General features: G+C 40.6%; 1 protein-coding gene across 1 annotated transcript; it reads right to left on the bottom strand.

Moving 5' to 3' along the window:
- Positions 1-4,441: 4,441 nt before the first annotated feature.
- Positions 4,442-5,902, bottom strand: LOC110943705 (hybrid signal transduction protein dokA-like). The gene is made up of 3 exons (XM_022185440.1): positions 5,420-5,902; positions 4,861-5,158; positions 4,442-4,800 (listed from the first exon to the last, which is right to left on the bottom strand). The coding sequence occupies exons 1-3, from the start codon at positions 5,900-5,902 to the stop codon at positions 4,442-4,444; spliced, it is 1,140 nt and encodes a 379-aa protein (XP_022041132.1).
- Between the last annotated feature and the right edge of the window lie 20,853 nt (positions 5,903-26,755).

The raw sequence follows: 26,755 nt of genomic DNA, 5'->3' as shown, positions 1-26,755 counted from the left end.
ATCATCAACTCGACGATCTATAGTATAGACACGAATCGGAACCGAAAGTCTTGTAAAACGATTATTTCGTAGGCTATCGATTCGGATTCGTACATGCATGTTCGAGATCTGTATTGGAAAGTATTTTTGACTATTTTTATTTTAGTTGAACCTTCTGGAATTTTCTTTGATTGAGTCTATGCTTAGCCTATTCGAATGCATGTTTCCGGTTTATGCATAAAGTTGACTATTTTGCCCTTTTTGATTTAAAACGGGATTTTTGGAAAAGTAAAAGAGTAGAGATCTTTATTTTGATTATATAAACTTGCACCGAAAATTTCGGATCAGTTGGTGGTCCAGATTGTGAGTTACGGCCATTAGCGTAAAACTATATTATAAATTTACATAAACGGTCCTTTTCGCGTAGAACCCGTTTCTGGCCACGTTTTGGTACAAAACTTTTTACCAACTGATGTATTATAATATTCTGGGAATTTTGATGATTTTTAATTAATTTTTGGCTGAACGGATCCTAGATCACCGAGTCATTTCGGCTTATGTCGGTTTTGACCGTTTTAGCCATAAAATGAGTTTTACACATCCTTTTGACCCGAAACCTTTTTCTACTGATTTTATATGATGAATAAAATTATTTTAAGTATTCTGGAAATATAAAAATCTCAGATTTAATTTGAAAACCCGAAAACGCCCTTGAATCGCATATTTAGCGTTTTAAGCGCATAGTGAGCGTTATACTTGTTTTAACCATATAAGACCTATACCTACTGATGTGTTTAGCATATTTTCATATAAAAACAGTAAGTATAAGTATATGAACTCAGACTTCCAGTTTTGGCATTTTTAGCCCTTGTGAAGTTACTAAAATACCCCTACGGTGCATAGTTTGGTTTTAAATGATAAATTTGATATATGGGTCATACCCTACTGATATAATATGTTATATTAAGTATATTTACTGTATGAACCAGACCCGAAACTTAGATTTCTAATTTTACTCTTTTATTATCTTTTAAATGACCAAAATGCCCTTCTAAGGCATAAATTGGGTTTAAAATTATTCCGGGCAATATAGAACATAACTTACTGATATAATATCATATGTTAAGCATATTACATCAGGGAACTTGCATTTGAATCATTGGTCTACCCGTATCGCCCTTTTCGCGTTCGGTTCGGTTTACGTAACTAGTTTGCGTAAATTGACCGAAACGGGTCAAACGATATCATTTTTATTTCAAAATCCAGAATGTATTTAGTATACCCATATTATACAAGTATTCAAACTTGTCGGGTCTAAATCACATTCTATCCGGTCTTTCGCTTAATCGTGCGTAAACCGTATCATTCCTAAAACTAACCGGTCAAAGCTTAGGCTTAAATAAAAGGCCGTTAGGAATCTAATAGGTTAATTATAAACCTTTGTTCCAGATTAGGAGGCCTGGTAAAAGCTACCAACACTTATCATTTGTGACTTATACTTGCTCAGGTAAATACATTTTGACTTATTTTCCCTATACGGGCTTGGGGTACGGTATTTAAAATACCGCTTGATCGGGCGCACAAGTCCTGCGCCTTATAGGTGTACAGTCTTGAATAGCTTGTGCGACTTCGTTTAAACAGTTTTGTCTTACTTAAAGGCTTTGGGGGGTTATTGACCGTGTCCCGGATATCCTTGGCATTATCTTACGAGATGGCCACGACCAGAGCACGGGGTGTAGGCGTACACCCGTCGTGTATAACTCTTTAATGTGGTGTGTCAATTAAATCTCTAGCCCGGACAGTAGATCCCGGGCCACCAGAGATATAAGTGCATGTAATTCGTTCACAAGTTTATATTATATAATTATCCCAAGTTAATAAAAACATTTATGCCTTGTGCATTTAAATAAATTTTCAATCATTTTCAAAATGAGTCAGTCGATTTGTATTTACCAGTGTAAACTGACGTATTTTTCCCAAAAGGTTAAGTGCAGGTACTATACGGAAATAGGCTGGTTGTTTCCTAAGAGCGTCCACTATAGTCTCGCAAGCTCGGACGACAATTATCTGTTGAACTATTTATTTCTATTTTTATTGATCCGCCTGTGGATCCATTTCAACTACTGTGATAATTATTATTGCACTTTATTTAAAGTTGAAATGTTTCTATTCTGCTTCCGCTGTGCATTATTATATTGTGTTGATTGTCTATGACGATGCCAACTACGTCACTGTACCCCACACCGGGCCCACCGGTGACACGTGGAAATCGGGGTGTGACACACCTCGGCCCAACAAAGAGGTGAACGACTTTTTCGTTCGTACAATGCCTCGAATGGATCTGCCTGGATACTGGTACGGTAGCTATTGTTATAAGAAAACTCTATCAGAGGCAAGTGTTTCTCCCAACCCTTGCCAAAATCAATCACGCACGCTCGCAGCATGTCTTCAAGTGTCTGGATGGTTCGTTCACTTTGACCATCCGTCTGTGGGTGATAAGCAGTACTAATGTCGAGACGTGAGCTAAACATATAGTGCATCAACTGCCACAAATCTAAAATGAAGCGCGGGTTACGATCAGAAATAATAGAGGTAGGCACCCCGTGCCTAGAAACCACTTCCTTCAGATAAACAGCTGCAAGTTGTGAGAACTTATCAGTCTCCTTGATTGCAAGGAAGTGTGCTGACTTCGTGAGACGATCAACGATCACCCAGATGGTATCGTTTCCGTTTTGGGTTCTTGGCAACCCTGTGACGAAATCCATTGCAATTTGCTCCCATTTCCACATGGGTATCTCTGGTTGCTGAAGTAGGCCTGAGGGTTTCTGATATTTCACTTTAACTTTAGCACAAGTCAGACACTTACTCACATAAGTAGTGATGTGAGCCTTCATCTTGGCCACCAGTACAAAAACTTTGAGGTCCTGATACATCTTATCCGAATCCGGATGAACAGAGTATCGAGACTTGTGCGCTTCGTCCATCACAAGTTCTTTAAGATTTCCAAACAAAGGGATCCATATTCGTTCCATGAAATAGTAAATTCCATCAGATCTCTCTACGAGTCATTTCTCCATGCCCCGCAAATACTCAGCTTCAATGTTCTCCTCTTTCAACGCTTCAGTTTGAGCAAAACGGATCTAATCAGGCAAATTAGAATGGATGGTGAGTTGCAAGGCGTGGACACGTTTGGGTTTCGTTTGCTTCCGACTAAGGGCATCAGCTACAACGTTAGCCTTACCTGGATGATACTTGATTGCATAGTCGTAGTCATTTAAGAGTTCTACCCAGCGACGCTACCGCATATTCAATTCCTTCTAGTTAAAGATATGCTGAAGGCTCTTGTGGTCGGTATAAATTGTGCATTTAGTACCGTACAAGTAATGCCTCCAGATTTTGAGCGCAAACACCACGACCCCCAACTCTAAGTCGTGAGTCATGTAATTCTTCTCATGAACCTTTAATTGCCGAGAAGCGTAAGCTATCACCTTTTCGCGTTGCATTAACACACAACCGAGACCTTGAATAGAAGCATCACAATATACCACAAAATCCTCAGTACCTTCGGGTAAAGATAGGATTGGCGCACTGCAGAGTTTTTGTTTCAACAACTGGAAAGCATCTTCTTGTTTCGTTCCCCAAGAATATACGACACCTTTCTGTGTTAGTGCGATGAGAGGTTGAGCGATCTTTGAGAAGTCTTTGATAAATCTGCGATAGTACCCAACGAGACCAAGAAATTGCCGCACCTCAGAAGGATTCTTTGGTGCCGCCCAATTTCTGATAGCATCAATCTTAGCAGGATCTACATGTATCCCCGATTCATTCACGATGTGGCCAAGGAAGTGTACCTCTCGAATCCAGAAGTCACACTTAGAGAATTTCGCGTAAAGTTGCTCCTTCCTCAGAAGCTCCAAGATAAGACGCAGGTGTCGCTCGTGATCCTCCTTGCTCTTTGAATAGATTAGAATGTCATCGATAAACACGATGACGAAATCGTCGAGATACGGTTTGCACACACGGTCCATGAGGTCCATGAAGACCGCTGGTGCATTAGTTAACCCGAATGGCATAACCAAAAACTCATAATGGCCATATCGCGTTCGGAAAGCCGTTTTAGGAACATCCTCCTCTCGAACTCTCATCTGATGATAGCCCGATCTTAAATCGATCTTCGAGTAAAACTTGACCCTTGCAACTGGTCAAACAGATCGTCGATGCGCGGCAAAGGATAATGGTTCTTGACGGTCACCTTGTTGAGTTCCCGATAATCAATACACATACGAAAGGACCCGTCTTTCTTCTTCACAAACAGAACTGGGGCTCCCCAAGGTGAAGAACTGGGTCGGATAAAACCTCTATCCAACAGTTCTTAAAGTTGATTAGATAACTCTTGCAACTCCCCAGGTGCAAGATGATAAGGAGCTCGAGCAATTGGGGCCGCTCCTGGTGTAAGATCAATCTAAAATTCCACTTGATGGTGAGGAGGTAAACCTGGAAGTTCCTCAGGAAACACAACGGAAAATTCACGAATGACTGGCAGGTCTTCGATCTTCCTCTCTTCAGGCTGAGGATCAGTAAAAAGTGCTAAAATAGCAGGATACCCCTTTCGTAGACACTTCTGAGCTGTCATAGCTGAGATGATACCAACCATCGCACAATTGCGATGTCCTTCAACCGATAGAGATTCTCCACTGGGGAGAGGAATACGTACAATTTTCTCTTTACAAAGGATGTCAGCACGGTGCTTGGATAACCAGTCCATACCAACCACTACGTCGAAACTACCGAGGGTGACAGGAAGGAGGTCAATGTCAAACACTTGACCCACAAGATCAAGTTAGCATCCCATAATAATGTGTGAAGCTTCAATCGTCTTACCATCTGCTAATTCTACTACATGCTTAGCTTCTAGAGGTGTTGGAGTTAACCCTAATCGTTGACTGAACTCCAAGGACACATAACTCCAATCGGCACCGGAATCAAATAACAAAGAAGCAAAGAGATTGTTCACAGAAAACGTACCAGTCACGACATTGTCGTCGTTCCTAGCATCGCCAGCTCCAATTGTAAATACCCTTCCACGAGAACTGTTGCCCCCATTGTTGCCATTATTGTTATTCCCAGCATTGTGATTGTTATTCTGACGGTTGTTGTTATCATTGGCGTTTTGATTCAGCTGAGGGCAATCCCGTTTAATGTGACCCTCGACCCCACACTGGAAACACCCCTTCCTATTGCCTTGATTCTGATGGGGCTGCTGCCTCTGCTGTTGCTGATGCTGTTGTTGTTGCTGCTAATTCTGCTGCTGCTGTTGCTTTGGGAACGAAGCTCTACAGTCTTTTGCCATATGGCCCACCTTATCACACCTTTGGCAAGCTCGGACACATGGTCCATGATGATGATAACCACACTTGTTGCACTTTGGCTTCCTACCAACGTAGGAGCCTTGGCTCGGATTGCTGCTCTGGCCTTGGTTAACTGAGGATGACTGACTGAAACTACGATTATTGTTGTTGTCAGGCCTTTTATGCGATTGGCTTGCACTGGTCGCTTTGTCAGGATCGTTCCATTTACGCTTGTTATCACCAGCAGGTGTAGTAGTAACAGTAGGAGTAGCAGAAACACGAGGCGGTAGCGAACCACACTCGACCTCTTGGTCGGTAATCTTGTGTGCTAAATGGATGATCTGAGGCAGGTTGTTAAGATTTGCTGCAGTGACCAAACTCTCTACTGATGGTGCTAGGCCCTTGATGTACAACTCGATTCTTCGAGGTGGCGGTCGTGATAAGTTAGGGCACATGTTTGCTAGCTCGTGAGATCGTTTGGTGTAAGCCTCGATCTCGGACCCCTCCATCTTCAGATTGTAGTATTCGTTCTCAAGTTTCTGAATCTCGTCACGAGGACAGTACTCCTCCCGCATCAACTCCTTGAAATCATCCCAAGTAGTTGCATTAGCCATTTCGATGCCCAACATTTGCACCTGGGCATTCCACCAAGTTAAGGCACCATCCTCTAAAGTGCCAGTAGCATATTTCACCCGGTCCCCCACGGGACAGTTACACATAGCAAAGACTGACTCGGCTCTCTCAAACCAACAAAGTAGTCCCACAGCTCCTTCAGTCCCACTGAACGTCTGTGGCTTACAATCCATGAACGTCTAAAACGTACAAGCAGGCGGATTGTTTTAATTCTGATTTGCTTGTTGACCTAAGGACCAAAAAAAATGAAGCACACGGGTAAGAGTTGAGTACGCGACACAAGAATAATGAGTATTTGGCACATTTCATACCAACTTGATAGGCTGCCAAAGCCTCAGCCACACGTGTGTTAATCAAGTTTGTCAACTCGGCCTGAGTCATCGCAATGTGACCACGCCCTTGGCCTCGTCCGCCCAGGATTCTATATAAGAAAAGGAAAAAGGTTAAGGGTCGAGACAGACTACTGAGTTTACATTAGACAATAGAGCGGAACCCCTTTTATACTCGTTAGGCCTCACTGGGACTCACATGCACCCCACATTATTATTATGTGTGCACCCATAATAACAATGCAATTTCCATGTTTATCTCAGCTCCTCCAAATTCGTGCGAAAAGGTTCCTCAAATTCGAGTAGTAGAACAAAAACACCACAACATAAATCAGAAAGGTTTAGAGATGTGTCACAGTATCAATCACATAACGTAGGCTAGTAACGCATGAATTCAGTCTGTAGTGCTAAGTGTGCAATCACATGCAACATCATACATAATTGTACACTAGATAGGCTATGCAATAAATAAACGAGAGACGAACCCTGCAATCTGGAGCTGAGTGTCATGGTTGATTTCGAAGCTGTTCGGTTATAGTCTAGTTTTATAAAAACGTTTTAAAACCTAGTTCACTATAACCAGTGGCTCTGATACCAAACTGTCACACCCCCAAAATACCACCTGCGGAAACACCGCGGGACGTGTGACGTACCAGGATCCAGCCGCCAATTACATTGAACTATAACAAGATATTAACTAAAAGTTTCCATTTATTTCATTAAGTAATTTCAAATCACAACTTAAAACAAATACGTTCAGTGGAAGCATAATGTAAATCGTTATTCAAGTATCACAAAACAAGTGTGCGAAAACAATGAACATGTATCCAAGAGCCACGACCCATGACCACTCCAGCACTCCCAGATAGCAAGTTCCATAATCATGAATCTAACGACCTGCAAGCATGCATACAAGTGTGTCAGACGACACTGGTGAGTTCAAAGTTTGTTAACACGTTTAGTTACCAGATATGAGTTTAATACATTTCAGAGATTCGATGTTGTTGATAACTCGATTATTTGCCCTTCCCCAATGCTCTATCAAACACTGGTGAAGTGGTTAAGGTAATTAGTTCATGCCCGTCCTCCCCTGTGACAACTCGTATTTCGAACCCACTTTGTGTAACGTTATGTGCTTATATGAACCTTTATGATTATTGAATGTATGATTGTATGCTTTGTGTATTAACTGTTTGTGTTAAGTGAACCGAATCGCACAACCATTCCCCGATCGCACAAGGCCGCTGGGCCGTATTGTTGTAACCGAAACCATTAGGAAACCCAAGTGGGCTCGGCCCACCTCTCTAGTCCGAATACATGTCCACACGTATACACACCTTTGGGGTTTTACTTCTCACAATTCACAATCAAGAAAACACACACAAGTTGCAAACCCTAGTTTTCTCTCATTCTCTCTCTCAAACTCGACGGCAATCACCTCCCATCTCTCGAAGATTATCCCCTTGTTCGGTTCGAGTTTCCTTCTAACCGGTTAGTGTTTGTTATTGTATATTACCACTTGGTTTTTTTAACGGAGTCTGGATATTTCAATGTAGCAGTCCAACTAAGCCAACCATAAATTCTTCTAATTGATAATAGTAATTCGAATCCCCCCCAAAAATGGATCTAATTGCACTTCACGCTCCAAATTTTTTATGATTCAATTAATCTTTCGTGGGCGAAACAGAGGATATCTCGATTGGGGAGAAAACGGGGAAATCCCATATGACCCAATATATCTGACAAGTCGCACTATATGTCAACCCAAGATGCATCTTCCTCTCCAGGACTTCGAAAAGGTACTTTTGGAACACCAATAGGCCATTTTAGGATTCCATTTCCTAGTACCATGGCCAAAATGAACTCCTGCTTCCATCATCTCTTCTAAATTAATGTTCCAATATCTTCTTGTCATTTCTCCCCATACTGCCCCCCCCCCTTTTTGAAAAAAGCGAAGAGGTACACTGAAATAAATAATTGTTCCGATGGAACCTTCTCTTCTACCGTAGAGTGTTATGCATGATTAGATGATTGAATGATATTATGTGATGATGCTTAGATGAATCGGATTGTATAACTAAGTTGAAATCGGTTGCATGTATGATAAACAATACGGAATTTCATGATCATGTTCCTGTGAATCGGATAATGGTTATAGAACTTGATCGGATTGAAAACCTGTTAACATATGTAATTTACACGTAAGATAGGGTGCATGATAATTAGAATCGGCTGGTTTGATAATCCGATTGCATGTTTGTTTGATTGATGGATTATTGTTCTTGATGATGATGATATGAGCGTTTGACTATTGAAATAATTGTGTTTGATCTGATTGGTGAAACTGCCAAAGATGTTAGCTGATATCACGGAAATCATATACGGCAACAAAGGCAATCAGTTACAGCATGGATTGCGAGTCGAGAACTCAATGTCTCGACTCGAGACCAACACACCAACACAAAACAGCACAAACCGAGACCACGGTTGCGGGTCCGGTTGCGACTCGAGACCGTGTGATCTCGGCTAGAACATGATGACCCGAGACTACCCTGTTGCGACTCGAGACTGTGAAACCAGTACAACCCGAGACCGTCTAGTCTCGACTCGAGATCTCTGGTCTCGACTCGAGCCCACATACACATACACACTGTTGGACTTGCACACTGTTACGAGCCCAGTTGATTGGGCCGCATATTGGACTTTGTTTATGTGAGGTTACTGTGAACTGCTATGCTTATACGTGAATGCAATGGTCAATACTTGTACACAACTTGTTACGATACGTGTAGAACATACGTGCATACTTGAATACAAACCTGACTTGTATGATAAACATGCTAGGACGTGGTTGATCACATTGTAGCTTAACTAGACCTTTTCGTGTATCATACCGAGCAATCCCAGGTGAGTTCATTGCATTTTCTCAAGCATGCGTCCCGGTGGTTTGGGGCAACTGGTAAACATTTGGAAGGGAAACTCTGGGTAAACAGTTAAATTGGGTCTTGGTTATTGTGCATGGGATCGATCATTACCAATGCTCGGATTAGGGGCATTGGGGTTGTTAAGGGGCACACTCCCCGGATACATATGGGTACACTCCCTAGGGTATCTAGCATGAGCAACATCGTAACGCAACATTGAATCGCATTAACATACATCTGGTAACACAACACGTTAACAAAACCTTGAACTCACCAGCGTAGTCTGACACACTTGTTTGCATGCTTGTAGGTCGTTAACCTTGGAACATGGACTTGCTATCTGGGAGTGCTGGAGTGGTCATGGATCGAGGCTCTGGGATTAACTTACATTCGATACATTGGTTTTAAGTATTATTATGAAACAATTGCTAAACGACTTATTACATGCTTCCGCTACACAACATTTTGGGAATTGATACCATGATGACATTTTATTTCAGTAATTAATGACATGTTTTATTTAAGTATTTACCATTGGTTCAGTGTGATTGGTGGCTCGAACTCTGATGCGTAACACGCCTCGCGGGATTTCCGCAGGTGGGATTTTAGGGGTGTTACAGTTTGGTATCAGAGCCACTGGTTATAGTGAACTAGGTTTTAAAACGTTTTGTAAAACCAGACTATAACCGAACAACTTCGAAAATCGATCATGACACTCAACTCCAGATTGCAAGGTTCGTCTCTCTCTCACTTTATACATTACTTGCTTAGCAGTCACACACTCACAACGTATATGAACTGAAACACTTAACACCATAGTGACTTGATAGTGTGACACTACTCTTCGACTCATGTGAACCATAGACCTGTGATACCATCTGTTGTGTTGTTTGAACGGGGGAAACTCTGAGCGCAAGCTAAGAGGCATTGAGATAAGCATGCAAATTGCCTTATTATTATGGGTGCACACTTAATAATAACGCGGGGTGCATGCAAGTCCCAGTGAGGCTTATCGAGCGTGAGGAGGGTTCTGCCTTACTATGTGTGAACTTGGTAGTACGTAAATATCAGTATGATACTTGACTTCCATCTCGTTTCGATTTCCTGAATCGGTTTACTCCCAACTATAGAAACATGAGTGGACGAGGACACGGACGTGGCAACATCAACATGACTCAGGCTGAGTTGACTGACCTAATCAACACCCGTGTGGCTGAGGCCTTAGCGGCCTATCAAGCTGGTACGGAACGTACCAAGTACTTTTTACTCTTATACCACGTACTCGTCTTTTCACTCCTATAATGTGTTTCCTTCCGTCATTTAGGTCAGCAAGCGCAACCCCAACCCAACCAACCTGCTTGTACATTCAAAATGTTTATGGACTGTAAGCCACAGACCTTCACCGGGAATGAAGGGGCTGTGGGACTTCTGAGATGGTTCGAGAAAGCAGAGTCTGTGTTTGCTATCTGTAACTGTCCCGCTGGGGACAGGGTGAAATATGCTGCGGGTACCTTGGCGGATGGTGCCCTAACGTGGTGGAACGCCCAGGTACAGTTGTTGGGCATCGAGGCAGCGAATGCCACAACCTGGGAAGACTTTAAAGAACTGATCAGGGAGGAGTACTGTCCTCGGGATGAAGTCCAGAAGTTGGAAAACGAGTACTACGACTTGAAGATGGTTGGATTTGAAGTCGAAGCATATGTGAAGCGATCGTATGAACTGGCCGACATGTGCCCAAACTTGTCCCGGCCTATGTCTCGGAGGATTGAGTTATTCATCAAAGGGTTGCCTCCGCGTGTGAAGAGTTTGGTCACTGCAGCCCATCTCAATGATTTGACACAGATTGTTCGTTTGACTCATAAGATTGTGGATCAAGAGGTAGAGAGCAATTCGTTACCCCCGCGCATTTCAGCCACTACTGCTGCGGCACCCACTGCTACTACATCTGCTAATGATAACAAACGGAAATGGAGCGACTACGACAAAGCATCCAGTGCTGGTCAGGCTCAGAAAAGGCCAGACAACAACACCAACCGCCACATCAGCCAGTCGTCTTCTGTCAATCAAGGCCAGGGAAGTAGCCAAAGTCAGGGTTCATATGCTGGGAGGAAACCACGGTGTAACAAGTGTGGCTATCATCATTTCGGGCCGTGTGGTCGGACATGTAACAGGTGTGGTAAGGCGGGCCATGAGGCCAGGGATTGTAGGGCCTCCCAGCCCAAACACCAGCAGCAACAGAACCAGCAAAACAAGAGACAACAAGGACAACCACCTCAGCAGAACCAGGGTTTCAGGAAGGGGTGTTATCAGTGTGGTGACGAGGGCCACTTTAAGCGGGATTGCCCTCAGCTAAACCAGAACGCTAACGACAACAACCGCCCGAATGATAACAATGCTGGGAACAACAACAACAACGGCAACAACGGGGGTAATGGTGCTCGAGGCAGAGTGTTCCAGCTTGGAGCAGGGGATGCCAGGAATGACGGCAACGTTGTGACTGGTACGTTTCCTGTTAACAATCGTATTGCTTCTGTATTATTTGATTCGGGTGCCGATTGGAGTTATGTGTCCCTAGAGTTTAGCCAACGATTAGGGATAACCTCAACACCTTTAGAAGTTATACAAGTAGTAGAACTAGCAGATGGTAAAACGATAGAAGCCTCGAATGTCCTTTTCGGGTGCAAACTAGATCTCGTGGGTCAGGTGTTTGATATTGACCTCCTTCCCGTTACGCTCGGTAGTTTTGACATAGTGGTAGGCATGGATTGGTTGTCTAAGCACCAAGCAGAAATTTTGTGTAAAGAGAAGATCGTGCGTATCCCTCTCCCTGATGGGGAGACATTATTAGTTCAAGGACATCGTAGTGGGACGATGGTTGGTATTATCTCGGCCATGCATGCGCAGAAATATCTACAAAAGGGGTATCCTGCAATGTTAGCGTTAGTTACCAATGCTCAGTCTGAAGAAAGAAAGATCGAGGATCTACCAGTGGTGCGAGAATTCGCTGATGTGTTCCCAGAGGAGTTACCAGGGTTACCTCCCCACCGTCAAGTAGAATTTCAGATTGACCTTGCACCAGGAGCAGCTCCAATTGCACGTGCTCCGTACCGTTTGGCACCGGGGTAATTGCAAGAACTGTCTAACCAACTGCAAGAGTTGTTGGACAGGGGCTTTATTCGACCCAGTTCTTCGCCTTGGGGAGCCCCAGTACTATTTGTAAAGAAGAAAGATGGGTCGTTCCGTATGTGTATTGATTACCGAGAGCTCAACAAGGTGACCATCAAGAACCGCTATCCATTACCACGCATCAACGACTTGTTTGACCAGCTGCAAGGGTCAAGTTTCTATTCCAAGATCGACTTAAGATCGGGGTATCACCAGGTAAGAGTTAGGGAAGAGGATGTTCCCAAGACGGCTTTTCGAACGTGCTACGGACACTATGAGTTTTTGGTCATGCCGTTTGGATTGACCAATCCACCAGCGGTTTTCATGGATCTCATGAACCGCGTATGTAAGCCATACCTCGACGAGTTTGTTATAGTGTTTATTGATGACATCTTAGTCTATTCCAAGAACAAGAGGATCACGAGCGCAACCTACGTCTCATCTTGGAACTTTTGAGAAGGGAACAGCTGTATGCGAAATTTTCTAAGTGCGACTTTTGGATTCGAGAAGTGCATTTCCTTGGGCACGTTGTTAACGAGAAAGGGATACATGTGGATCCTGCGAAGGTGGATGCAGTTAAGAATTGGGCGGCACCAAAGACTCCGTCTGAGGTGCGACAATTTCTTGGCCTCGCAGGGTATTATCGAAGGTTCATTTAAGATTTCTCGAAAATCGCGCAACCACTCACCTCGCTGACACAGAAGAACACGGCGTACTCTTGGGGAACGAAGCAGGAAGAGGCCTTCCAGTTGTTAAAACAGAAACTTTGCAGTGCACCGATCTTGTCGTTACCAGAGGGTACATAAGATTTTGTGGTTTATTGTGATGCTTCGATTCAGGGTCTCGGTTGCGTGTTGATGCAACGCGTGAAGGTGATAGCTTATGCTTCTCGTCAGCTGAAGGTGCACGAGAAGAACTATACGACTCACGATTTGGAATTAGGAGCGGTGGTGTTTGCGTTGAAGATCTGGAGGCACTATCTGTACGGTACCAAATGCACCATCTACACCGACCATAGGAGTCTCCAGCACATCTTCGACCAGAAAGAGTTGAATATGCGACAACGACGATGGGTGAAATTATTGAACGATTATGAATGTGCCATCAAGTATCATCCGGGCAGGGCAAACGTCGTAGCTGACGCCCTCAGCAGAAAGGATAATGCACCTAGGCGTGTGCGAGCATTGCAACTCACGATCCAGTCCAATCTTCCTTCCCAGATACGAGACGCTCAGTTAGAAGCGTTGAAACCAGAGAACGTTCGAGCTGAAGCTTTACGTGGCTCGAGGCAACGACTAGAACGAAAGGGAGGCTTACTACGTAACTGGGCGCATTTGGTGTCACACCCCGACCACGTAAAACAACAAAACGTGGCGGAAACGTCGGGGAGTGTTGTAACAGAATCATTGTTTCACAACCATGGATCAAATAGTATTGTTTTATTTAATTATTAAACTCAATGTTTTGGTACAATTCAGGTAAAAACAAATAATTGTTTCTCAGTTTTAAAGTTGCTAAGGCACAAGTCCAACCTATGTGTAGCGTGCATCAACAATCATCACATAGCAGTACCTGAAACATATATGAAAATAGGTACGTCAGCATAAAAATGCCTGTGAGTAACATAGGATTTTGTGTATTAGATTCATGGCTTTAGATAATATGAGAAAAGGTTTTATGTTTTCAAAATAGCCATGAATCTAATGTAAAAGTTTTGTTTCTGAAAATGTGTCGTTTTGGAAAACGGGTTTATAGTATAGACAAAAATATACTTTGGTTTTGAAAAGTTTGTACAAATAGTATATCATAGTATACTTTAGTTTTGAAATAGTTAAATGGATAGTATTTCAAAATATACTTTAGTAATTAAAATAATAGTTTCGGTAGTATATCTCAAGTATACTTTGGTTTAAGAATAAAAGTATTGGTAGTATATCAAATTATACTTTGGTTTGTAAATAGCATATCAACTATTCTTTGGTTAAAAGTAGCATATCAACTATGCTTTAGATAGTATATCAAAATATACTTTAGTTTAAAATAACAAAGTTGGTAGTATATCAAACTATACTTTGGTAAACAGTAGCATATCAAACTATGCTTTGGTAAATAACAAAGTAGTATGTTAAAACATATGTTGGATTTTGTACTTAGTATATCAAAATATACTTTGGTAGATCACATTGGAGAGCACATCAAACTGTACTTTTGTAGTATATCAACATATACAAAGAGAGTGTGATTTGGTATTCATTCATGCCTTAGTGTATCAAACTACACTTTGGAGACTATAGAAACACCACAAAGGCAATTTCTATTTGGTTAAAATTTGGTTTCTGACATTCCATACAACAGGAATGGGGTGTCTAGTCCTATAGCGCTATATCATACTACCAATCGGCTGGGTGAATGTATAAAAATGGTACAATCCAACAATTTGTTTATTAAGTTTTGGAAAATCAGTGTTTAAACCATAGGTAATTGTTTAATTTGTCAAAAGAATATGTATTAAGCATGTGTAATCATATAGTTTAAAATCAGGAAAATAACAGATAGGCATATATGTTTCACCACAAAACAATTGAAAACAGTAAAAGAGGGGACTATGTACTCACTTGAGATTGCAAGTATCCTTGATTAAGTGTCCTAACAAAGCTCGGGAAATCAAGGAATCAAGTGGCACCTAGTATGGATCACTATGTTAATAATCGGCTCCTAAATTGGGAGATAGGATAGAATGAGGTTCTATAAATCAAATGAGTAATTGAACTCATATGGTATGATTTATTAGTCCCAACATTCTGATTGGAAGGCCTACCTAAGTGCTTTTGACCCGTTTCGACACATTATGGTAACATAAGCTACTATAAGGCGCCGTTAGCGTAAAACTATGATCGGATGGTTAACTATGTGCTATGTCAAGTCTTACATGCCCAATTATCCCTAAACATGTTACTAAATCAGATTACATGTCAAAATTATGTTCACATAGTCAAAATACGGATTTATGCTTCAAAAGGGCATTTTGGTCATTTCCTATGGGCATACAAGCTAACAAGCATATGACTAACCAATCCTAGGTGATCATAAGGTTATAACCTCAGTGGTTATTCCCTATGAAACTATGATCATTAACTAAACTTGGTCGGATCCTAAAGATCGACCGAACGGGTCGGGTTCGAAAGTCTAAGCGGTTGTTTAGACCGCTTACCTTACGACCCTAAACAAGCACAAACTAATAGTGTCGAGTTAGACATGTCAAAACATGTCTAACCTACTGATTTGGTATCAAAACAAAGTGTTTTGATACCCTAAAGTAGTTTCGTTGCAAAAATGCGTGCTAAAATGCATGTTGACCGAAACTTTGACTCGACACTACAACTAGCTAACGTGGAAATCAGCAGCTATAACCGCGAAGGATTATAACTATCGTGATTACAATCACGTTTCAAAGTTCAATTGAACTTTGACTTGACCAATTGATGGTCAAAACCGAAAGTCAAACTGTTGGCCAAACTGTTTGACTTTCTGCTTAAACATAAAGAACAAGCATGAAAGAAGACTTACAAAGGGTCCTAGCTATCTTTTCTACAAAGAATAAAGTTCCAAGCAGATTAGAAAGCTCCCAAATCAGATAAGAGATGAGAAATGAGAGGAATGAGCAAAGAATTGAGGAGTTTGGCCAACTATTTATACTTGTTGGTGATCAACAAGATCATGACAAGTGGTTTGTTTAGCCATTAAGCAATGAATCACAACCATACAAGTGTTAGGAGCAGGTGCAAAGCCTTGGTGACCACTTAAACTTGCTTAACACACCAAGAATTTACCAAAACAGCCCCTGAATTTGCAAACTGTTGCTGAAAACAGACTTTCTGCCCAGATGTAATCGTCGCGTAGCGCGACGGCATAGGCAGAGGATGGTCGCGCTACGCTACCATGTGTCTGATTCAGCAAGTTTCAAATAATTACAGTTTTGGTCCCTGCACGTGTTTAAAGCCTTTTTCGATGCGTTTAAACCCCGTTAACCTCATTTCAAGGCTCTAAAATGAAGTTAAAGTATAGGGGACTCAAAACATGCTCAAAAATATCTCGGATGTCGGTTCGTTTGATGGTACAATCGCGTTGTTCGGTTAATTACGACGGAAGTCGTAACGAACGCAAAATCGATCCAAACTAAGCGACGAATGGAATTTTTGCATGCCGATCACTAAAATAAAAATATTTTAGTGTGTACAAAAATTTTGGATGTCCAGATGTGGTCAGAACGTAAGATATGCGCGAAAATGCAAACTTATGCCATTTTTGACACTTTTAGTCCCTGTAAGATCATATAAGCATGTTTTCGCACACCGAACCTATCAAAGCTTATTTCTAAGCTATGTTTAGGTTATATATGGTATGTTTAGCTTATGATCAATTTCCGGACTATTCGTTACCTTACGAATCGGTATAGTTTCGCAGTTTGACGAAATTAGTCCCTGCGATCGAATAAACTTGTTTTTCCCATACCAAACCTTCCAAAACTTATTTCTAAGTTATGTAAAGGTCATTTAAAGTATGTTAAGCTTATTTCACTATTCCGGAGTGTTTGTTGCGCTAAAACTGATTACGTTTACGCACCAGTGCGCATATAACTTTCCAGAAAGCGATTTAAAGCTCGGAATTGAACGAGAAATGATATGTGCAAAAGATACACATATTTATACAAATCCCAGGTATGAAACACAATGTTTCATAGGTTTGGCATTTGTTTGGTGTTCGTGGTGACACAGGTGTCACATTTGGGTCCCATTCTTTGGCAACTTACGAGAACTTGTAATGGAAGAGGCATATAAATCACGCTACTCTGTACATCCTGGATCAGATAAGATGTACCACGACTTGAAAACTACCTACTGGTGGCCCAGCATGAAGGCTCATATAGCAACCTATGTCAGCAAATGTTTGACTTGTGCTAAAGTCAAAGAGGAACATCAAAAGCCCTCGGGTCTACTTCAACAGCCAGAAATACCCACATGGAAGTGGGAACAGATCGCCATGGATTTCGTTACAGGGTTACCATGGACTCAGGCTGGAAACGACACTATATGGGTAATTGTGGATCGACTCACAAAGTCAGCACATTTCCTAGCAATCAAGGAAACAGACAAATTCTCTCAGCTGGCAGCAGTGTATCTTAAGGAGGTGGTTTCTAGGCATGGGGTGCCAACTTCTATCATTTCAGACCGAGATCCGCGTTTCACTTCAGAGTTATGGCAGTCAATGCATAAATCGTTCGGTTCCCAACTCGACATGAGTACCGCTTATCACCCGCAGACGGATGGTCAAAGCGAGCGCACCATCCAAACACTTGAAGACATGTTGCGGGCATGTGTAATCGACTTTGGGAAAGGATGGGAGAAGCACTTACCGTTGATAGAATTCTCCTACAACAACAGCTATCATACAAGTATTAAGGCAGCTCCGTTCGAAGCACTGTACGGACGAAAATGTCGTTCACCCCTCTGTTGGCTTGAGGTGGGTGACAGTCAGATCACAGGCCCTGAGTTTGTACTTGAGGCATCAGAAAGCATTGTGCAGATCCGAAACCGTATGGCCGCAGCTCGCGACCGCCAGAAAAGCTACGCTGACAAGCGTAGTAAACCGCTGGAATTTGAAGTTAATGACCGCGTTATGTTAAAGGTTTCGCCCTGGAAGGGTGTGGTGCGTTTTGGGAAACGCGGCAAACTAAACCCTCGTTATGTAGGACCATTCAAAATTTTAGAACGGATTGGAAAGGTGGCCTACAGGTTGGAATTACCGGCTGAGTTGGGTAATGTCCATGATGTATTTCACGTATCGCAGCTAAAGAAGTGTTTGGTTGATGAAACACTAGTAGTACCATTTCAAGAGCTAAAGATAGATGACAAATTGCAGTTTGTCGAAGAACCAATTGAGATTATGGATCGGGAAGTTAAAGTTCGTAAACACAGCTGTATACCAATTGTGAGAGTTCGTTGGAACTCAAGACGTGGTCCAGAGTTCACGTGGGAACGCGAGGACCAGATGAAACTTAAGTATCCACATTTGTTCCCCAAAGACCAGTCAAAACCTAGCAAACCTAGTGTTGATGCAACTAGTGAATTTCGGGACGAAATTCCCATTCAAGTTGGGGAGGATGTGACACCCCAGGAAAACCAGCAAACGATATAACTTACCTAGCTGCTTTAACTTACCTATCTTTCTCAGTGAGTGCGTACCAAATTTCGGGACGAAATTTCTTTTAGTTGGGGATACTGTGACAACTCGTATTTCGAACCCACTTTGTGTAACGTTATGTGCTTATATGAACCTTTATGATTATTGAATGTATGATTGTATGCTTTGTGTATTAACTGTTTGTGTTAAGTGAACCGAATCGCACAACCATTCCCCGATCGCACAAGGCCGTTGGGCCGTATTGTTGTAACCGAAACCATTAGGCAACCCAAGTGGGCTCGGCCCACCTCTCTAGTCCGAATACATGTCCACACGTATACACACCTTTGGGGTTTTACTTCTCACAATTCACAATCAAGAAAACACACACAAGTTGCAAACCCTAGTTTTCTCTCATTCTCTCTCTCAAACTCGACGGCAATCACCTCCCATCTCTCGAAGATTATCTCCTTGTTCGGTTCGAGTTTCCTTCTAACCGGTTAGTGTTTGTTATTGTTGATGTTATGCATGATTAGATGATTGAATGATATTATGTGATGATGCTTAGATGAATCGGATTGTATAACTAAGTTGAAATCGGTTGCATGTATGATAAACAATACGGAATTTCATGATCATGTTCCTGTGAATCGGATAATGGTTATAGAACTTGATCGGATTGAAAACCTGTTAACATATGTAATTTACACGTAAGCTAGGGTGCATGATAGTTAGAATCGGCTGGTTTGATAATCCGATTGCATGTTTGTTTGATTGATGGATTATTGTTCTTGATGATGATGATATGAGCGTTTGACTATTGAAATAATTGTGTTTGATCTGATTGGTGAAACTGCCAAAGATGTTAGCTGATATCACGGAAATCATATACGGCAACAAAGGCAATCAGTTACAGCATGGATTACGAGTCGAGAACTCAATGTCTCGACTCGAGACCAACACACCAACACAAAACAACACAAACCGAGACCACGGTTGCGGGTCCGGTTGCGACTCGAGACCGTGTGATCTCGGCTAGAACATGATGACCCGAGACTACCCTGTTGCGACTCGAGACTGTGAAACCAGTACAACCCGAGACCGTCTAGTCTCGACTCGAGATCTCTGGTCTCGACTCGAGACCACATACACATACACACTGTTGGACTTGCACACTGTTACGAGCCCAGTTGATTGGGCCGCATATTGGACTTTATTTATGTGAGGTTACTGTGAACTGCTATGCTTATACGTGAATGCAATGGTCAATACTTGTACACAACTTGTTACGATACGTGTAGAACATACGTGCAATACTTGAATACAAACCTGACTTGTATGATAAACATGCTAGGACGTGGTTGATCACATTGTAGCTTAACTAGACCTTTTCGTGTATCATACCGAGCAATCCCAGGTGAGTTCATTGCATTTTCTCAAGCATGCGTCCCGGTGGTTTGGGGCAACTGGTAAACATTTGGAAGGGAAACTCTAGGTAAACAGTTAAATTGGGTCTTGGTTATTGTGCATGGGATCGATCATTACCAATGCTCAGATTAGGGGCATTGGGGTTGTTAAGGGGCACACTCCCCGGATACATATGGGCACACTCCCTAGGGTATCTAGCATGAGCAACATCGTAACGCAACATTGAATCGCATTAACATACATCTGGTAACACAACACGTTAACAAAACCTTGAACTCACCAGCGTAGTCTGACACACTTGTTTGCATGCTTGTAGGTCGTTAACCTTGGAACATGGACTTGCTATCTGGGGTGCTGGAGTGGTCATGGATCGAGGCTCTGGGATTAACTTACATTCGATACATTGGTTTTAAGTATTATTATGAAACAATTGCTAAACGACTTATTACATGCTTCCGCTACACAACATTTTGGGAATTGATACCATGATGACATTTTATTTCAGTAATTAATGACATGTTTTATTTAAGTATTTACCATTGGTTCAATGTGATTGGTGGCTCGAACTCTGATGCGTAACACGCCTCGCGGGATTTCCGCAGGTGGGATTTTAGGGGTGTTACATCCCCGGTACGGTGTGAGGGTGCCAAACCTAATAGCGCTATCAACTAATAACCCCGTTGCCTCCTCGACAACCAATTCGGTATAAGATGGGACTTAAACGATAGATATGAGTGTATTAACCAACATCCCAAGTTTAACATTCCAGTTAGACCCATTTACCCAATATTCCTCCCTGGAATATTTACCAGATGTCCCTCCCTGGGACGCATGCTTGTAAAGACAGTGAACTCACCTTAGATTTGGTCGGTATTTATCAAGTTACCCGTTCCAGTTAATCAACCAACCCTACCGTGGTTACCAATCAAGATCAGTTTCATAATCAACCAAATCACGTATTTCACACGGATTGTATTTATCACAAAGATCACAATCTAACATGTAGCAAGTACTCAGTTTCAATACAAGTCCACATCCCAAGTGCAAGTCTCATAATCACATACAACAGGTGAATTGGCTACTCGTACTAGTCAAGTCAAGGCCCTCATTTCTACATAGCATTATTATCATGCAATAAATGCAATTGTCAAATAACATAAACAACATAACTCGTTCACTGTTCAGATCATTGCCTACACGGCGAAGTTCCACATGACGAAGGATCAACCTTCGTCGAAGCCAACTCACGATGAAGAATCCCTTGACGAAGGATTTACCTTCGTCTGGTTTAAGTGTGACGAAGGATCCCATGGTTCATCAAAAGACATGTCGACGAAGCTTCAAGATTGTTCGTTGACTTGATTCTTCGTTGGAAACTGTTCGTCACTTAACAGACAATTTTCAAGATTCCTGCTGTGATTACCCATTACCCTCATATTGACAGTTACAGATCAATGGCATGATTCAATACATTCTTATACATGCAAATCAATCTGCAGTAACAACCGTTCAATATCAACAAATCAATAATTACTTCTATGGTTTACAATAATCCCTAATCATCATTTAACATAATCGATATTAACAGTATTCAATCATTTAAACCGATTAAACAATCACAATGTGTTAACAGTCTACGATTCCATTCACACAATCAAACCCTAATAGCTAGCAACATCATTCCTACAACCGAACCCTAATAGAGCATGATCAACCATACAAGGAATCTGGATTATAAAACGAGGACTAACCGAAGAAGTGTTGATCGCACGAATTGACTAGGGAAAAAAGGGAAGATGATTCGCAAAAAGGCTTCAAAAGGAAACAGACTTCCGTTGAACTCCCAAGAGAAGATTAAGGTTTGCTAAAACAAGAGTTTCGTGAACCTTGTGCAAATATATAATCAAACAGACGAACTGGGCTTCTCTTGGGCTTCGAAGAGTTCTGGGCCGACGAAGGTTCCCACTGGCGACGAAGTTCATCCTTCGTCGAAATGGGGGAGGACGAAGACTCATTCTTCGTCGAGCAGATTTGTGGCGAAGAATCCATCTTCGTCACTAGGGGTTCTTTGTCATTTGTTTTCATTACTCATTAGTCATTAACATACACATTACAACAACTAATCACCAGAATACTCTAATCTTTCAAACAATTGCACATAAAACAAATTGTCAAAACAGAATTACAAAACACGTGGTAAGTAGAGGAAAGAACTTGAAATCCCGGGTTGTCACATCATGTTTCTTTTTGAAATTAATTATGTAAAAAATTAATAAAAAACTAAACGTTGTCCCTACTACAGTGTTTTTCCTTATAATAGACGTTTGGTAATTGTATGTAAATTAATTTTAGGAATATACTTATTAAATATTTTTAAGTAGCATGTTTTATAATAAATAATATAATGGGTTTTTATATTTTTTTTTAGAATTAGTTACACATATAGTTCTTGTGGTTTATTGAAAGTAACACATTTTACTACTAACAGAAAGTTATATATAAGAGTATTTTAGTCATTTTATACTGATTTAACAAAAAATTAACGGAAGCTATTCTTAATGCTCAAAGGTGTTACAAAATCGAAACTATAGAACTTGAACGTGTTACAAAAAAAATTAATACTTAAACGTGTTACTTTCAATAAACTACAGAGACTGTATAATTAACTCATATTGTTATTATTATAAGTATCATGGTCAATGGTCTAAAAGTAGCTCTTTACTATAAAAGAAATACAAGATAAAGTAGTAGTTCATATAAAGGAGTGATAATTAAACATCTCTTAATTCTAAAGTAGAGAGCTAATTTCATACAGACATCTATATATACTCACATATCTGCAAAATTTTAAGCTCAAAAATTACCGAAGAAATGTGGTCTATTGTTGTTTCTAGGTTCTCACTTCATATGTACAAAAAGGTTTTGATAATTCTTCAAATTGTTTGTAACGCATCTCATGCGTATAATGATTTCTCAACATTACTTAATCATAACAACAACATGGAAAATGATACCGAGGTCATCTCATTTGATGTTATTCGTCCATCAATCTCATATACTGCAGGTATTTTATCGTATTTATATATGATATGTTCTTGTTATTGATGTAATGCACGCATGTTAAGGGGCATAATTTTGTGTTTAGCAGGGTAGGGTTTGCTATTCAGAAGGGGGTAGCAGTGCAACTTGTTGCTCGTCTACCTGCCATTAGTAAATAAGATGGTCTTTAAAGTTAAAAAAAATAGATGGTTTTTTTATCAGAGAAAATGACATGAATTGTCACACACACTCACACAATTATGTCCAAACATCATATTTTGATTAAACTTATTAATTTGTTGCACTTAATTGAATAAACAACCTGGCTATTTGGGCAAACAAGTCTAGTACGATGGATACTGTCGTGATTTTGTGTAATATATTTGCTATTTCTAATTGAAAATTAACTAGATAGGGATGAAGGAAAAAAGTGGTCATCATAACCACTCTAATAAACATATGCTACGTAAGCGCATGTGTCTATGCCTGCATGTATGTATTTAAAACTTCCTAAAATTGTTATGTTGTTTAATATTCGAGGTTTATAGATAAACTTCAGATATTTACTTTACAAAGCATGTAATTTTAGATAAATTATAATTTTATCGCCTATATGAATTTATTATTTTAGATTTATGTTTATGTATCAAGTAGATTGGAAGAATTCTTATCTGCATTTTTGTAATATTATTATGTATTATTTTTTGTTGAATGATGAATTTCTTTTAAAGGCTTTGTTTTTACCAATGGACCACCACCACATTGGTAATTATTAATTAACTTCCGAAATTTTGTGGTCAAAGCTAATTATAGGAAATTTTTGTTCAATACTGATTGTTGAAATATAACTTCTGTTTTATTTCTATACAATTATATTGAGTCATTAAATTTGTAAATTATATACAACTCCGTGCACAGGTGGAGACTTTGGAAAAGGGGCAATTGATCTTGGTGGATTAGAAGTGTATGAAGCTTTGTATTTTAAAAAAATCTGGGATACACACAGCGGGGGTCCAAAGGGTCTTGGTGCATCATTTTATGAACCAACTTCCATTCCAAGTGGGTTCAATTTGATTGGTCACTATTGCAAACCCAACTCTATAGCCATGTTTGCAACAGTCCTTATGGCTAAAGATACCAAAGGTGACCCGTCACAGGGCGCCCTAAAGAGTCCCAAAGAATACACTCTTATATGGACTAGTAAAGGTTTGAATGTTGCACACTATAAAACCAAAAGGTAGAGTGCTAAGTGTTCCTGTAGGTACGTTTCTGGCATGAAATAGCTCAAATACACACGAGTTAGCGTGTTTAAAGATGGTTAAGAACAATCCATATTCTGCAATGCCTAATTCCTTACAAATTGGAGAAATGATACAAGCTTATGCTCCATGGGTCTATTTTCATCCTGATGAGCAATACTTACCATTATCGGTTTTGTGGTTTTTTCAAAATGGTGTTGAGCTACACCAACCCTGCCAAATTCCAAGGCCTATGATCAATGATGGTGAAACCTTCCAAACAATGGTGGAGCAGATGATGCCTTTCTAGACCTCCCATCAGATCAACCTAACAAAGAAAGGGTAAAGAAAGGGTTTTTGTCCGATGCGGTAGTTTACATACATGTGAAGTCATGTTAGTGCATCAAATGTCTGTTAACTACATCTTAATCGAGTCTTAGGTCTAGATGGGATTGAACAGTGCACGGAAAACAAGATATTATGTTAAGTATGTGATTCCGCTTGAAAGTGGGCATGTCCACTTCAAGCGAAATCAGGTTCTTGTTATTCCGCTCGAACAAGATTTAAACATGAGGTTCCGCTTGATTCAAGTTGAAGCAAAATCAGGGGGTTTGCTTGAGTGTGTTTCAAGCGGAATCAGCACTAGTATATTTAGGTGTGTGGTGAGTTCATTTGTAAAAGTTGGAACGGAATTAGGAGTCGAGGTGCTGTCGGATTTTTGTCAGAATCATTTTAAAAGACTCAGAAAAGCAGTAATAGAAAGAAATTGAAAGGATACAAGCTATTTGACGTTGTTTACTTTGATTCCGCCTCTGTAAACGATGATGAATTGCTCATACTGACTGTTTAGGGTCACGCAAACGGTCCAACAAGTGGTATCAGAGCTTAGGACGAGGAGTTCATACCAATTCAGCTTGATTCTACCGGTTTTTCTCATTTCTACTCACTTCTTCTCATAATTTTCTGATTTGAACAAGTTCTAACGGTTGAAATGGCCTGATTTTCATGTATATTGTGTAAAACATAGTTTTAACAAACCCTACAAAGAATCAATTTAAAATTCGAATTGAAAATGGTAAAAATGACCCAAAAACCTGATTCCGCTTGAACGTGTGCTCGATATTTACGCTTGAAATTTATGGCCATTTGAAGCGAAATAGCTGATTTCGCTTGAAAAGTACATATTTCGCTTGAAAATACAATCTGATTTCGCTTGAAATCAGATTCCGCTCGAGATTGTCATCTAATTCCGCTTGAAGTGTAGATTTCGCTTGAAATTCCAAGTGAAATAAGAGATTTCGTTTGAAAAGCCTATTCCGCTTGAAAAGGCCTATTTGGCTTAAAAGCTGATTCCGCTTGAATTGGCTGTTTTTCAAAATTTTGAAAATTTTCTAAGTGTTTGTTGATTTTTTCAGGTACTAAAAATGGATGATTTGTTCATGAATCCTTTCTGTGATGTGTTTGCTTATACCAGTGGTTCGGGAGATGGCACTACGAACAACACGAATGAAACTACACCAACCCCGAATGCGAAGAAGATTATTTCTGATGCAATGAGCGTGGAAAGTGCTTATGGTACATACAACAAGCCTCCTAAACTAATGGCGATTGAAGATTACAACCGATGGGCTACCATATTTGAGGAGTGGCTTAAAGCTTTAGCATTTCCAAGCTGGAAAAGTTTAAAGAATGGTTATACTTCAGGAGAACATGTTGGTGAAAGTTTGACAGATACTGATGATGTTGAAAGATATGTTGTTGAACAGAAATGCATAGCGTGGATTCATCAGTCAGTCAGAGATGATATAATTTCACTGATCGAGTATACAAATTCAAAAGATCTTTGGGAAAAACTGAGGGTTAAGTGTGTAGGTAGTGCTGAGATTGTGAAAAACAAAAAGAAATTGTTGCGTAAAGAATTTGATTTATTTGGTTGTATAAAGAATGAATCTGTTTGTAAAATGATCGAGAGATTTGGGCATTTGAAGATGGAGCTGGCTAGGCATGGAATCACTTATACTCAGGAGGAGTTGGTCGACAAGTTGTTTGATTCGTTGCCGAATGATCAAGACTGGCAATACTTTGCTTTAATGTTGAAGAATACCATTAAGCCGCCAGAAGTGTTGACTGTGGATTTGTTGATCGAAAGACTAGAAAGCCACGAGTTGGAGATAAAGAAATCTAAAGTCAACAACACAGCTTATCAGTAGAATGTGGATCTGTACTACAGAGTAAATCTACCAAAGACTGGTTCTCCAAGAACAACGTTTTCTGCAGAAAGCTCAAATACTGTGAATCATGATACACCACACAGTGGTTTCCACAGTGGATCTTTGATGTGCGTGAAGTGTGTTATATTTTAGGTATATATTTTAAGCCCTTTTACACTTTTTAGCCAAGTTTTAAATTTATAAAACACGATATTTACTAACACTAAACACACATATGGGCAAGTGCACCCATCGTGGACTTAGTATAGTGTTGGTAAGATA

Source organism: Helianthus annuus, chromosome 5, assembly GCF_002127325.2.
Source record: "Helianthus annuus cultivar XRQ/B chromosome 5, HanXRQr2.0-SUNRISE, whole genome shotgun sequence".
Taxonomy (NCBI): domain Eukaryota; kingdom Viridiplantae; phylum Streptophyta; class Magnoliopsida; order Asterales; family Asteraceae; genus Helianthus; species Helianthus annuus.
Note: the sequence above shows the minus strand (reverse complement) of the source record. Positions and strands in the feature narration are given on the sequence as shown.